At 44.7% G+C, this 15,354-nt stretch overlaps 1 protein-coding gene across 2 annotated transcripts in view; it reads right to left on the bottom strand.

The window, feature by feature from the left end:
- Positions 1-9,526: 9,526 nt before the first annotated feature.
- Tbk1 (TANK binding kinase 1) overlaps positions 9,527-15,354 on the bottom strand; it is a 39,384-nt gene continuing 33,556 nt past the window's right edge. For both annotated transcript variants that reach the window (XM_085683438.2, XM_085683437.2), the window contains 5 exons: positions 14,605-14,706; positions 14,391-14,487; positions 13,710-13,816; positions 13,452-13,523; positions 9,527-10,314 (listed from right to left, as the gene is read on the bottom strand). In XM_085683438.2, coding sequence (XP_085539564.2) covers positions 10,263-10,314; positions 13,452-13,523; positions 13,710-13,816; positions 14,391-14,487; positions 14,605-14,706 — 430 coding nt within the window. In that variant the 3' untranslated portion in view covers positions 9,527-10,262. The remainder of the gene's footprint in view (positions 10,315-13,451; positions 13,524-13,709; positions 13,817-14,390; positions 14,488-14,604; positions 14,707-15,354) is intronic.

Below are 15,354 nucleotides of genomic sequence, written 5' to 3' on the forward strand. Positions count from 1 at the left end.
TGGCGTTAGGTGTCTTCTTCAGTTGCTGTCCATCCTATTTTTGAGACGGAACCGTTCACTGAGTCTGAACGTTACCAGTTTGGCTAGGCTGGCTGACCAGCATGTCGGGGGGGTTTGGGGGGGTGCTTGCCTCCACCCTTCCACCCTTGGATTACAGGCATGTGCTGCCACCCCCAGCTTTTATGTGGTTGTGCCAGAACTGAACCAAGGCCCCTCATGCTTGCGTGGCAAACACTTTGGTGAGCGAGCCACCTTTCGAGCCTGAGTTTATTTGTAATGTTGAGGAGCTGCCATTAGATTTATTCATTTTATTTTATGTGTGTTTGCCTACATGTCTGTAGGTGCACCATGTGCATGCTTGGTGTCCAAGAAGGTCAGAAGAGAGTACCAGATCCCCTGGAACTGGAGGTACAGATGTTTGTGAGCCACCATGTGGGTGCTGGGAATTGAACTCTTGTCCTTTGCAAGAGCAGTAAGTGCTGTTAACTGCTGAGTCATCTCTCCAGCCACCTGGAGTTTTTTGTTTGCTTGCTTTTGTTTTTTAAGAACTCATAAATGTGAGATTAAAATGTAAGAGTTTTGTAAGTTGTCTTCATCCTATTGCGCTGGCTCAACCAAGCCAGTAGGTGGGATGGATCCTATCATTTGGGGAAGAGGCCTAACACATTTCTTCATCTTATCCATTTTTTTTTTAAGACAGGGACTTGCTCTACAACCCAGGCTGGCTTGAACATGTATTCTTACTCCCTCAGCCCCTAAGTGCTGAAATTAGAAGCTCAGACTATTAACAGGCGGCCAGCCCTTAGCACAACTGATGCCTTGGTAGAAGTCCATCCAAGCCTTGGAATCCAACGTGGAGACAGTGATCCTTGCCAAAACAGGAACAAAGGTTGAGTCAGTGGTCCCAGGTTGGGGTTGGGGAAGTCCTTAAATGTATTAAGCTTGCTTTTCGGTTTCTGTAGGTCAGCTTCTTGCTAACTGATTTTGTTAATTGAAATAGGTCAACCCAGGATTGTGCTTAAAACCCAAGAACTAGGTATGGCTCGGTGCTGCATGATCTGGGCAAGCCCCCTGTGCGGCCACCAGCTGGCTATAAAGACTTTCTATCGGACTTTAAGATCTGTGTGTTTCCTGAAGGACTTACTTTGCAACAATGCCCCCATGCTGGTCACAGAGTTTCAGTACATATGCTGGCAGCTATCCAGTGTGATAATGTCACGAAAAACACGCAAGAAGGTTTGTGGAAGGAAGCTTCCACGAAAACACACAGGCTTCTTCCTGTGTGCATGCTACAGGACCCATACGTCATTTTTCAGCATCAGATCATCAGGTTAAGACTGTCAACATTGAGCTTGGTGGTGGTGGCACACTCCGTTAATCCCAGCACTCAGGAGGCAGACACAGGCGTATCTCTGAGTTCGAGGCCAGCCTGGTCTACAGAGCAAATTCCAGGATAGCCAGGGTCACACAGAGAGACCCTGTCTCAAAACAAACAAAAAAGACTTCAACATTAAAAGAGACCTCCTAACTTCGGGTCTAGCCTAGGAGGATCTGCCTTCTTTAGGGCCTTTGTGTCAATCATGTACCTCCCAGGATTGGGGACATACTGCATGGGGCTGGGCGTGGTCTTAAACAGGCCTTATTGGAGAGTGTGCGCTCAGCATGGGCTTCCCTCTGCTGAGCAGATGCCGCTCCCCTTCAGTTAGTCTTCTCAAGTTCACACCCTCTGGCCCCTCCCCAAGACTCCAAGGCCACAGCACTCAGGGCAGAACTGGCATGGGCGTGAATGGTTGGGAGGAGTGGTTAGAAATTCAGGTGAGGTATCAAACAAAAAAGAAAATCACAAATTCTATCATTTATCTTTCATTAACTCTAGTTTTTTTTTAAGTAAATTTTATTAAATTATAAAAGTTTCCATTTCCGTTCCCCCTCCCAACACCCTCCCACTTCCCCCACTCCCCCTCCTCCTCCCTCTTCGTCCCCCAGGGCAGTCAGGGTTTCCTGCCCTGTGGGAAGTTCCAGTTCCTTCCCCCTCCCTCCAGTCCTGCCTAGCATGCATAAGGTCCTAGGTTCAATCCCCAGCACTAGAAAACACATTGTATGACAAAGCTCTTCTGAAGTGTGCAGTTTGGATGTTGCTAATAAAGTTACTTCCGGATTAAAAAAAAAAAAAAGAAATTCAGGTGAGGGGCTCAGGGCGTCCTGCCTCCCTCCTTCTGTGAGGGACCACCCACAGTCAACAGACACAATTGAGGGCAGCGGTGTGGTGGGGAGGAGGGCCCCCCCCACAGCCAATTGCCGTTCAACCCATCATCTTCTGTTTGTCAGTTCTTTTTATTCTCAACGGCTTCTTTTCAGTTATGACCTCGGGCCGTTTTATGTAGCAGAAATAGTAACAGGGAATCTGGGGATATAGACATCAAATTCTATTTAATTTACAGCTAGGCTTTTTTTATTTATTTTGGCTTTTAAGGATTTAAAATGAGCTACTTTCGTCCAGGCCCCATTGTAACTAGAAACAGAAGAGAACGTCCATTGATACTGTCCTGTGTGGGGCTCTGATGTAGAAATGCATTATCCCTTTTAGCTCAGTCTTCTCCACCAGCCCAACAAGGCAGGAGCTGTGAGTGAGGAACCTAAGACGTGTTAGACAGGATTATGGGTCAAGGCAGCTTGGTTCTAGGACTCAAGTCCTTTTACCCACAATGCCCTTGACTAGAGTTCACAAAGCGTAAAATGCAGAATGAGGTTGGGAGATTTCTGACATATGTTCCTGTAGACCCACCACCCCAAACTGTGGCTAGTTTCTGTTAATGCTCCTGGTTCGGGCAGTTAGCCCCCTTCGGTGCCTGTCAGGTGCCCCGGACTGAATTTCTATCACCCTTAGAGCTAATACTGTTTAGTTTTTTTTAAGAGTCATTTGAGAGAGGGTGGGGGGAATCTTCAAATCACAAATCCATGCAGTCAGTATTATGACTTTGGGGGGCTTCTAGTTACAGACTAAAGTCTGCCAAGGTTGCCCTCTGTATTGTGTGTGTAGTAAGAGCAGTGCCCACACCACACAACGACAACTTTGGTTTACTTTGTCGTCCTCTCCATCTGGACACATTGCCCTTTGAATGTCCTGGTGCTGAGGAGCGCACTGCCGGGAGAAGAGGGAGAGGAGTGTAGGAACTCAGGCCCAGACTTGGTTTGAATTGTCCAGAGATCTTGAGTCAGCAAGGTGAACAGTTTACGGGGAACCTCAATGTGCTCCTTGACCTTGGGTGTTGCCAAGGAGACAAGGGGGCAGTGTTTTGCACACTCACCTCAGCATGGAACCCTCAAGGCAGTGAATAGCAGAAATCATTGAATGTACTGCCAGCTCCGCAATGCGCTGAGATAAACTGCATTTTACCAGAGGTTCTGACTTTCTGATTATTATTAGTTTTTGCATTCATTACTGTGGATAATGTAATTATTTTTACATCTTATGGTGATTTAATTATTAAAAAACAGAACTGTATTGGGGTGATGGTTATAGAGAGATGGTCCAGTGGTTTAAGGGCATCATTGCTCTTGCAAAGGGCCTGGGTTTGATTCTGGCACCCACACAGTGCTAATAACCATCTGTGACTCTAGTTTCAGAGGATCAGGTGTCCTCTGCTGGCCTCCACGGGCATGTACATACATGCCGGCATAACACCCATACGTATAGAGTAAAAATAAAAGCAACTATACTAAGAGACGACTGAATAACCCACTTGTATTTCTATCTTCTTAAAAAAATCATTTTCAGTGGGATTGGGTATCAGATGGATGCTATTTCTAAAATCAAATGGAGAGTTTCTAAAAAAATTCAGCAGTTACTAATGAGAGGTAACAAATTAGTTTGATTTGTGGAGTAGTTTGAGTATAATTGGTGCCATAAGCTCATAAGGAGTGGCACTATTAGGAGTGTGCCTTGTTGAAGTAGATGTGGCCTTGTTGGAGGAAGTGTGTCACTGTGGAGGTGGGCTTTGAGGTCTCCTATGCTCAAGCTATGCCCAGTATCACAGTTCACTTCCTGTAGCCTGTGGATCAAGCTGTGAACTCTCAGCTCCTTCTCCAGCACTATGTCAGCCTGCACGCCGCCGCCACAATGTCCTGCTGTGACGATAAGGGACTAAACTTCTAAACTCTAAGCCACCCACAGATTCAACACAATGCCCATCAAAATTCCAGCAAAATCCTTCAAAGACCTCGAAAGAACGGTACTCAACTTCATATGGAAAAGCAAAAAACCCAGGATAGCCAAAACAATCCTTGTCAATAAAAGAACTTCTGGAGGCATCACAATCCCTGACTTCAAACTCTACTACAGAGCTACAGTACTGAGAACAGCCTGGTATTGGCATAAGAACAGACAGGAGGACCAATGGAACTGAATAGAAGACCCGGATATCAATCTATACATCTTCGAACACCTGATTTTTGACAAAGAAAGAAGCAAAAAACATCAAATGGAAAAAAGAAAGCATATTTAACAAGTGGTGCTGGCATAATGGGATATCAACATGTAGAAGAATGAATACATAGACCCATATCTATCACCATGCACACAACTCAAGTCCAAATGGATCAAAGATCTCAACATAAAGCCAGCCACATTGAACCTTATAGAAGAGAAAGTGGGAAGTACACTTGAACACATTGGTACACAGAACCACTTCCTAAATAGAACCCCAGCAGCACAGACACTGAGAGAAACAATTAATAAATTAATAATTTCCTAAAACTGAAAAGCTTATGAAAAACAAAGGACACAGTCAACAAGACAAAACGACGGCCTACAGAATGGGAAAAGATCTTCACTAACCCCACATCAGACAGAGGTCTGATCTCCAAAATATACAAAGAATTCAAGAAATTGGACACCAAAATAACACATAATCCAATAAAAAAAAATGGAGTGCAGACCTAAACAGAGAACTCTCAACAGAGGAATCTAAAATGACTGAAAGACACTTAAGAAAATGTTCGACATCCTTAGTCATCAGAGAAATGCAAATCAAAACAACTCTGAAATTCCATCTTACACCTGTAAGAATGGCCAAGATCAAAAACACTGATGACAACTTCTGCTGGAGTGTTAATGGGGGAAAGGGAACACTTCTGAATTGCTGGTGGGAGTGCAAGCTGGTACAACCCCTTTGGATGTTCGTGTGGCGATTTCTCAGAAAAGTAGGAAACAACCTTCCTCAAGACCCAGTAATATCACTTTTGGATACATATCCAAAGGATGCTCAATCGTGCCACAAGGACATACTACGTTCATAGCAGCATTGTTTGTCATAGCCAGAACCTGGAAACAACCTAAATGCCCCTTGACTGAAGAATGGATAAGGAAAATGTGGTATATTCACACAATGGAGTACTACACAGCAGGAAAAAATAACAGCTTGAATTTTGTGGGAAAATGGATGGAGCTAGAAAACATTATTTTGAGTGAGGTAACCCAGACACAGAAAGACAATTAGACTCAGAGGTGGTTTTTAAACATAAAGCAAAGCAAGCCAGCCTACAAACCACAATCCCAGAGAACTTAGACAACAACACAGACACTAAGAGAGACTTACATAGATCTAATCTACATGGGAAGTAGAAAGTAGAAAAAGACAAGATCTCCTGAGTAAATTGGGAGCATGGGGACCTTGGGGGAGGGTTGAAAGGGGGAGGAGAGAGGCAGGGAGGGGAGCAGAGAAAAATGTGGAGCTCAATAAATACCAATTAAAAAAAAGAAAAAAAACACTATAAGCCACCCAATTAGATGTTTTTCTTTGTAAGACTTGCCATGGTCATTGTGTCTCTTCACAGCAATAGAAACCCTGACTAAGACTGAGAAAACAGAACTGTTCTTAGGGCTCAATAGAGTTGAACACTAGAAACAAACAATGCTGATGCTAATGAATGCATTGCAACTGCTGAGCCCCAGAGATGGCCCTAGGTCACGCATCATGAGACATGTCCCACTGAGCCCCAGAGATGGCCCTAGGGCACGCATCATGAGACTTGTCCCACTGAGCCCCAGAGATGGCCCTAGGGCACGCATCATGAGACTTGTCCCACTGAGCCCCAGAGATGGCCCTAGGGCATGCATCATGAGACATGTCCCACTGAGCCCCAGAGATGGCCCTAGGGTATGCATCATGAGACTTGTCCCACTGAGCCCCAGAGATGGCCCTAGGTCACGCATTATGAGACATGTCCCACTGAGCCCCGGAGATGGCCCTAGGGCTGCATCATGAGACTTGTCTGCTGAAATAACTGCAAAGATGAGACATCTCATTCTTGCCTCGAGAAGCTAAGAGGCTTTGATGCAGTAGGCAGTCTTGATTTCCAAATCATGTGAAGATGAGACTTTTGCGACTTGGCATTCCACATACATGTAGCTGTGCGGTTTCCTAGGAAATGAGCTGGGTGACCTTCCCAGCCTGGATGGGATGCAGACACCCGTACACAGCCTTGCTCTGCTTCACTTACATTTTATCAAATCTCCCTGTCACCAGGTCTCCCGTTTCCATGGTTCCTCTACAGGCTCATCTTCAGGGCGCTGAGGCTGAGGGACCAGAACAACGGGAGGTCAACCTCTTGCCTCTGTAGTAATGTGGAGATTCCGTGTCCTTGGCCCCTCTACCTTCAGCAGCACAGGTGTTTGCTCTGAACACCGACTCCATCGACTCCATTGCTATCTCTTTGGCCCTTCAGTGTGAGATTTGTGAGATCTGAGGTTCTAATCAGATTGGTATCCCCTGGTGACCTTTAGCCTTTCGTGTATTTTTCCAATCTTCTGGCTGCATATATGTGTGACATGTGTTTTTGTTTCTGAAAACACGTCTGCGCCTTGTCTATGTGAAGGGCCAGCAGTATGAATTGCAGTGGGCTTGACTGGAGAGACGGCTCAGTGGTTAGAGCATTGGCTGCTCTTTCAGGACCTGTTCAATTCCCAGCACCCATGTGGTGACTCACAACCATCTGTAATTCCAGTTCCAGGAGATCCATGTCCTTTTCTGGGTTCTGTGGGTATTGCACAAATGTAGTGCAAAACACACACACAAAAATAAAACACACATAGTTTTTTAAAAAAGTGCAGAGAAAAAAACAATTGTAGTTTCTATTTAAAAAAAATACTCTCTCATAACTAGAAACTGTACTTAGATGCTTTCTGGAGAGTTTCAAGGTGTTTTACGTACGGGAATTGCTAACTTAAAGCAACCCTTGAGTATGTTAAGGTGCAGGCCTGACTTCCTTCATCCATTATTTTCAGATGAGTGACAAGAGCCAGATTCGCAGACTCAGCCCCCAACAGACCGGTCGATCCTCAGGAGTTAGCACTGCTAGTCTCTCCTAGTGCCATGGCCTTGATCACATTGGATTGGTGTGTTTTCCACCTTGGCAAGAACTTACCCTAGATAAAAAGTAGACTGATTCTTAGGAGTCTAGAAATGTGTAAAAGAACAAGACTTTTGTTGGGTGGTGGTGGCGCACACCTTTAATCCCAGCACTCGGGATGCAGAGGCAGGAGGATCTCTGTGAGTTCGAGGCCAACATGGTCTACAGAGTGAGTTCCAGGACAGGCTCCATAGCTACTGAGAGACCCTGTTTCAAATCAAACAAACATAACAAACAAACAAAACAAACAAGACTTTCCCAACTGTTTTAGTCTTTAGTGTTTCTTTGTTGAACAATGCTATAGAAACCTCCTCCTCCTTCTTCTTCTTCTTCATCATCATTATCATATTTTGTGCCGGAGTTTTATTACTATACCCAGGCTGGCCCTGGACTTGGTGATCTCATGTCTTTGCCTCCTGAGTGTGCCGTTGTTCAGTGGACATCAATGCTTAACAGTCTTCATGCATTCTACCTGAGTCAAAAGACACAAGCTTGTCCCTCTCCTCACACCTTTTGGTTCCTAAAATAACCAGACTGACTATTGGGGCTATCCTTAAAATAACAAGGGAAGCCACATGGTAAGAGAGCATGTTACCACGGCAACTGTTTGGCTCTGATTTTCATCAAGGTCAAATAAGAGTGGCTATTATCCTGCTGAGTGTTAGTTCAGACCAGATCCTTTTAATTCCTATTCTGTTTTCAGTATGTGTTAGGGATTTGGACTTTCAGTCCTGTGATCAGTGGGTCACAAATTCATGTAAATTAAAAGCGTGGAGGCAGGAGGCGTGGGCCCACAGTTGAGTGTTTGCTGCTTTTCCAGAGGACCAGAGTTTAGTTCCCAGCACCCATGTCAAATGGCTCATAACTGCTGTAACTCCAGCTCCAGGAGAGCTAAGCCTGTTGCCTCCGTTGGCACCTCACCACTAACATGTAAATAAAACACGGATTTAAGAAACTGCAAGTTTAAGGCTTTTTCAGATACGTTGTTCTTCCAAAGTGATATGGGGAAGGGATTCTAGCTAAGATTACACATACTTTTTTTTTTTTTTGACATTGTTTTTTTGAGACAGGTTCTCATTATGTAGCCCTAGTTGTCCTGGATCTTGCTTCATAGACCAGGCTAGCCTCAGACTCAGAGATGTGCCTGCCTCTGCCTCCTGAGTACTGGATTAAAGGTGTGTGTCATTATGCCTGGCTAAAACAATGTTCCTAAGCATTTCTTTCAATGTTTCAACAGTGTCTGTCCACAAGCTCTGCTTCTATTTGATTTACCTACCGTGTGGGCATGTGTGCATGGTGGCTGTGGACAAGTGATGGGAGCTAGTTCTGTCCACCCACCTGGGGACCGAGCTCAGATAAGGCTTGGAAGAGACCATCGTAACCGACTGAGCCATTTCGCTCACCCTAGACAGGACCTTGCTTGTTATGCTCCAGTGACTGGCCTCAGCCTCACTAGAATGGGGCTGGTGTGAGTACCACTATGGCCGGCTTCAGGAAAAAAGGGGACATGTGCCTAAAAAATCCTTCGGCTTATATGAGACTAAACACCAACTAACTGTTCTATGTAGCGCAAACATCGACTCTTACATCCACCGGTGTGGGTGACAATGAAAACGGCTGTAATAGCCCATCAGTGACATACAATGCTAATTCATTTCAGTTCCAGATTCCAGCTGTTGGCTGCCCTGCCCAGATGTCGTTTAGAGCTCAGAGGTCCTGTCTAACTGTCCTTCAACAACCTGACAAACCAAAACCCAAGCCAATCAAAATCGTCACGGACAGACAAATTTCTAGACGAAGTCACTTCTTCAGCCCAGAGCTCCGGGCAGGCTTCTCAAGGACAATACTGTCTTTCATTTTGTACAACATGAAGTTTCAAAGAGGGACAGAGCCACCCCACATCAATATTCTGAGAATAATTTCTCATCACCATGAGACTGGCTCCCTTCAGGGTAACTTATGTACTGAAGATGTAGTTCAGTAGTGGGAGGTGACCCAGTGGTAAGACGTGACCCAGTGGTGGGAAGTGACCCAGTAGTGGGACAATCAGTTCCCTGGTTTAAACAGACAATACCCCATCTTGTTTCACTAACCAGAGATACAAAAGCAGACAAGCTTAATTAAAATTGAGAAATTTATTTTTTCATGAAATAGTAAGCAGAATATTTCATGAAATAGTTAACAGAATTAAAGTACAGAAATGTACAGCTTAAAACAATTGAAATGATACTAAAATCTGAATGACAATTACACATTTATGAGCAAAGAAAAAACAAAGTTTAAACAATGAGTTCACTTTAAATTTTTTTGCTCAATAATTCACCTGAACCTAAACATACGAGGAGAACGGAGATCTGGGCACCTCGTAAAATGAAATAATGCCACTTCATCGTTGTCAGAGGAGCTGGCCCTGGTCAACAGTGGGTCGGCTCTGTTCCATCACAAAAGCCATCACTCCCCTGCTCACAAAGGTCTCCACTATTAGTCCTTTCTGAGTCTTAAGGATGCCAATTTAAAAAATATTTTCCTTAGGCACCAAGCAATAGATTTCTCCAGCCTCACTTGAAGCACTGGGGACAGCATCCCAAAGCATCGGCTGGTCATGGCTTTCTTCTGCAGCTCACTGAGGTCAATCTGCCTTGAGTACTTACAAATGTTAAAAGGCAAAATTACATCTGAACAGCAGCCAAAAATTTATATATATATATATTTTTATATTTACAAACTGTACATATTTACATGACCTCATCAAATACTGAATTATAGAAATAAGAACCATCAATAAAGGTGTTCATTTCATGCCCCAATGTTATTTCTTGTGCAAACTAGAACTTCCCAGAGTTCCTAGAAAGCTAAAGACAGTCCACATTGCGGAGGCCACCATCCATTGTTAAAGCACCAAACCTAAAACACACAAAAAGAGAAAAAAGAAAATTTCAGCAGATCTACTCATTTGCTATCTGGGGTCCCCGTATCCTGAGGACGGAATACAGGCCCCTCACACATGCTGGGCAAGAACTCTACCAATAAGCTGTATGCCAGTTCCTGACAGCCCAGCACTCCAGAGAATTACAGAATAGAAATATAATTTGCAGAATAGAAATAAAATTTCAGAAGAATGCTTTAATGTTATTATTACCATTATACTATTATTTATTATTAATGGGCACACAGCTAGAGGCCAGAGGACAACTTGGAGCCCGTTCTCTCCTGCACTTATACCATGGTTTGTGGACTCAGCTCAGGCTGCCAGGCTTACACAAGAGCTTTTACCTGCTGCACCATCTTGCTGGCCTAGAAATAGTTATCTTTAAATAATTTAGGCAACTGTGATTTGTTCTATCGTACTGAAAATGAGGGGCATTATTATACGAAGAAATACAATTCAGTGGCTAGGGGAAGCTTAAAAACAAAAACAAGGCTGGGCGGTGGTGGCGCACGTCTTTACTCCCAGCACTTGGGAGGCAGAGGCAGGTAGATCTCTGTGAATTCGAGGCCAGCCTGGTCTACAAAAGCTAGTTCCAGGACAGGCTCCAAAGCTACAGAGAAACCCTGTCTCAAAAAATAAAACAACAACAACAAAAACAAACCCATGTCTTAGGGCTGAAGAGCTAGCTCAGCAGGTAAAGAGACTGCTGTTCTCCAGAGTGCCCAAGTTGGTACCAGTACCGACATGGTGGCTCACAGTCACCTACAAGTTCAGGTCCAAGGAACCCAGCCCTTTTTCTGGCCTCTGGGAGCACTGTATGCAAGTGATACACAGACATACATGCAGACAAAACACTGAAACACATAAAAATAATAAATAAAATGTTCAAGAAAATATATTTTGAAAATCCCATGTATTTATTCATTCATTGTGTGTGCACCCTGCACACATTCACCATGGTGCTTGCGTGGAGGAAGTTAGGTCTTTCTAGCATGTGGGTTGTCAGGCTTGTAGCAAGTACCATTTCCCTAACCTGGAAAACATTTTTAAAAAGAAAATGGGAAGTGATGTACTTTAAAAAGTGTTATAAGGGGCTGGAGAGATGGCTCAGAGGTTAAGAGCACTGATTGTTCTCCCAGAGATCTTGAGTTCAATTCCCAGCAACCACATGGTGGCTCACAACCATCTGTAATGAAATCTGGTGCCCTCTTCTGGCCAGCAGGCACACATGCAGACTGTAAACAAAATAAATAAATCTTTAAAAAAAAGTGTCATAAGAATTAGAGATCTTCTTTTGAGTGAGGGGTTAAGTTTAAAGGCCAAAACACAGAGTTGAGAGTGGTGCTCTCCAGGGCAAGCGAAGGAAGAGCCTGGTTACGGGCGTTACTTTGGGGTAGACGGCAGTAATGCTGGCACACAGACTACGACCAAGACACCCCATCTTCCTCAGTGCAAACACGGATGTAGACTGTACTTCCTGTAACAGAGCCTTAGAATTTTTTCCTTTTCTTTTTTTTCTTCTTCTTTTTCTTTCTTTTTTTTGGGGGGTGGGGGGAGGAGACAGGTTTTTTTCTGTGTAGCTCTGGTTATTTACAGGTGATTATTTACACCAGGCTGGCCTTGAGCTAACAGAGATCCCCCTATCCCTGCCTGTAGGGTGCTGGGATTAAAGACATCACACCTGGCTAGAAGTTTTTAAGGCAAGGGAGGGACATGATCATATCAGTATTTTAGAAGACTCTTCTGGCTGTAAATACTAGGACTGTGGTTACAGAACTAAGCTAACAGGAGAAGGGAAGTATGGATGAGGGAGACAGGAAACCTTGTGAAGACTACCAAACTAGTCAAGGGGAAGCACAAATGTGAGCCTGTAAGAATCCATGTTTCAAGAGGTAGCAAGCGGTGTCCCTGGAGCAGCATGGGTCATTTAGAGGGAAAACTGAGTCAGAATGATTTCAGATACAAAACTCCTAGAAGTGAAACCAGGATATCTCTGTATATAGGTTGGAAAATATTCTCCGCTGCCCTGGCTTTCATTACAAATCAAACACCCTGAACCTTAAAATCTGAAATAACCCAAAACTTGAAACTTTTGAGTAATGACAAGAGGCCACAAAATAAAAATTCTGACCTCTTGTGACAAGATGCATTTATCATGTAGGCATAGCAAACCCTGCATGAAAGTAACTTTCAGCTTATGTGTAAAAGGGACATACAGAACACCCACAGTGCTGGGCCCACATTTCATTATCTGGAAAAGTCCAGGAGCCTCAAACACGTCTGGTTCCAAACATTTCACTCACGCAAGTGAATGTATGTCTGGATGGGGGAGGAGTCATGAGAAATTAGCACAGCCAAAGGCTTCTGAATACACAGGACTAAAAAAAAAAAAGTCAAGTGAAGCTGAGGTGTTCTGACAGCTGGCACCGCAGGGCACAGCTCCTCTGAAGCCCTGGTTCTGCTGAACACCCGCATGCATCATGCCATGCACCCATGAGCCCTGTCCGCAGGGAATGGCTTGGATCTGAGACTGTGATATCATGAATTGTACAGTCTTCATTGAGAATGCAGTTTCTGCTCTTAGTTTAATTATGGGAGATGTTTTCCCAGTGTTATTCCTCAGCATGCAGGTATCAAATCAGTGTATCTTTGAATTATACTGTGTTAAGACAAGCACATTCCTTAGGACAGAACTTTGCTTTCCTCTCAGTAATAAAAGGTGTGCAGCGGCCTTGGAGACCTCTCAGCCCCAGCACTGTAGTCTGAGGCCCAAATAGGAAGATCAAGTGAAAAAGATCCTTGTGCAGAGTCAAATAAGCAGGCGTGATGGCGCACGCCTTTGATCCTGGCACTCAGGAGGCAGAGGCAGGTGGAGCTCTATGAGTCCAGGATAACCAGGGCTACAGAGTGGGACCCTGTCAAAAACAAAACAGTAACAACAAAAACCAATGCCAAAGGGTATCACAAGTTTCCCATCACACTGAGAAGGAAGAGTAGGGGCCAAGATGTCCCCTGCCTGTCCCATCACTGCACCTTCCGAACAGAGAAGGAGAAGCAGAGATGTACTGATCCGGCTGCAGGCCACAGCACCAGCCACGCCTGCACCACTCACCGTTCTAAAATATGATTGTTCTCAGCCAGCTCCTTAACCACGCCTTCCATCTCTTCCTTCAATTTCTTCATACTAGGGGGATAAAGCAGAGATGCTCAACATCCGAGAATTAATTTGTAGCGTTTTGGTTGTGTAATCTAAGCCGTCATGAAATAACACCAAGCATAGTAAACATCGAGAATTTGAAATGTGAGAACAAGATTTCAAACTAGAATGAGAACAAGCAGCGCCATTCCAATTTCCAACAAAGTTGCTTACCCAAGAGTCATCTCCACTAAAGTGTTAGAACTGGGGTAAATCGGGGTCATGGCGTGCTTGGCTCCACTAGAGGCTGCAAGCATTTTCTGAGGCAGAGTTTCTTGTAACTGCAACATAAAGCAAATGTGACCCTAGCCAAGGCACATACTGCCAATCAAGGACCACGTAGAGCTTCAGGAAGGCTGGGCTCCCCACACTCACTCTGCAGGGGCGTGGGAAACTTCATGCACTCTGGGCAGGTACTTAACCACTAGTCTACAGCCCAATACCAGTTTTGAGTTCCTGTTTCAAAGACATCAACGCTAAGTATTGAAACCAACACCCTCTAAAACAATTCTCCTTACAAACAATAAAAGATGAATTATCAGGTGTTTTAATTGTTCAACATCTGGAAGCTAAATGAGCGAGGGAGAGACGGTGAGCAGCGTGGTGCTGCTGCCAGGCCTGCAGACCCAGGCCACCTGGAGCCCACACGCTGGGGGAGAGAACCGCTCCCCAGAGTTGTCCTCTGGCATGCGCGTGCACACACATAAACGAATAAAGGCCATGAATTTGAATAGAGAATGGAGTGAACACACACAGGCCCACGGTGTCTTGTCTCCCGCAATCGTTATCAGAACCACACCACGCAGCCCTCTCACAGAGAAGCTCTTTCCTACCCACTCCACTCCAGGGCTGTACCTCATTAGTGTAGTCCTGATACTTGGACACTTCCTCTTCGATATCAAAGCACTGATTAGTTAGAGACAGCAGCTGTTTCCTGAGAAGAAACATCTTTCTGAAAACCAATAAGAGCCTGTTAGTAAGCATCCTCCTGGGACTCTCAAACTCCGCATACAGCGCACTGCAAAGCTGACTGCAGAGCCAACCTCCCTCCCCACTCCAGCCTCCTTACCGCATCCACTCTTCTGACTTATCCAGAAAAGTGTCATACTTTTTAACACACTCATCTGTAAAGTGGCTCATTGCTTTTGTCGCATGGTAATACAGTTTTTGTCTGCAAATTAGAAAGAACCAGAGGCTTAACATAACCTCACAATTTCTACCTCTGATTAAAAATACTTCAAGCCAGGCATGGTGGCACACATCTTTCATCCCAGCACATGGGGGGCAGAGGCAGGGGGGGTCTCTGAGTTCAAGGCCACCCTCACCTACAGAGCGAGTTCCAGGACAGCCAGGGTTATACAGAGAAACCCTGACTTGAAAATCAAAATGAAACAAAAAAACACTTCAAATACATGAAATTCATTTTTTTTTAAAAGAATTATTGTGGATTTGGAGCTGTAGCACAGGTGGTTGTGAACCACCTGATGTGGGTGCTGGGCACTGACTTTGCATCCTCTGAAGAGCAGCCAGTGTTTTTAACCACTGAGCCATCTCCAGCCCCAAATACCTATTGGCTGGAGTTAGTTAAGGGCTGTGCTGGCCTCATGAGCCCTCCTTGCTGCCGTCCGTAAACACAGCATGGAGGCAGAGACAGCTGGGTGGGCAGAACTGGGCCTTTCTCCCAGTCATTCTTCTGTCCTAGGGCTCTCCCAACCAGGAACCAGATGAGTGGGCTTGAACAATGCAGACCCACAGTGGAAACTGTAATTAACCCCAACTTTAACAAGAAATAAAGACATCACAGACCAGGAGCAGAAGG

Source organism: Myodes glareolus, chromosome 26, assembly GCF_982192425.1.
Source record: "Myodes glareolus chromosome 26, mMyoGla1.1, whole genome shotgun sequence".
Lineage (NCBI taxonomy): Eukaryota > Metazoa > Chordata > Mammalia > Rodentia > Cricetidae > Myodes > Myodes glareolus.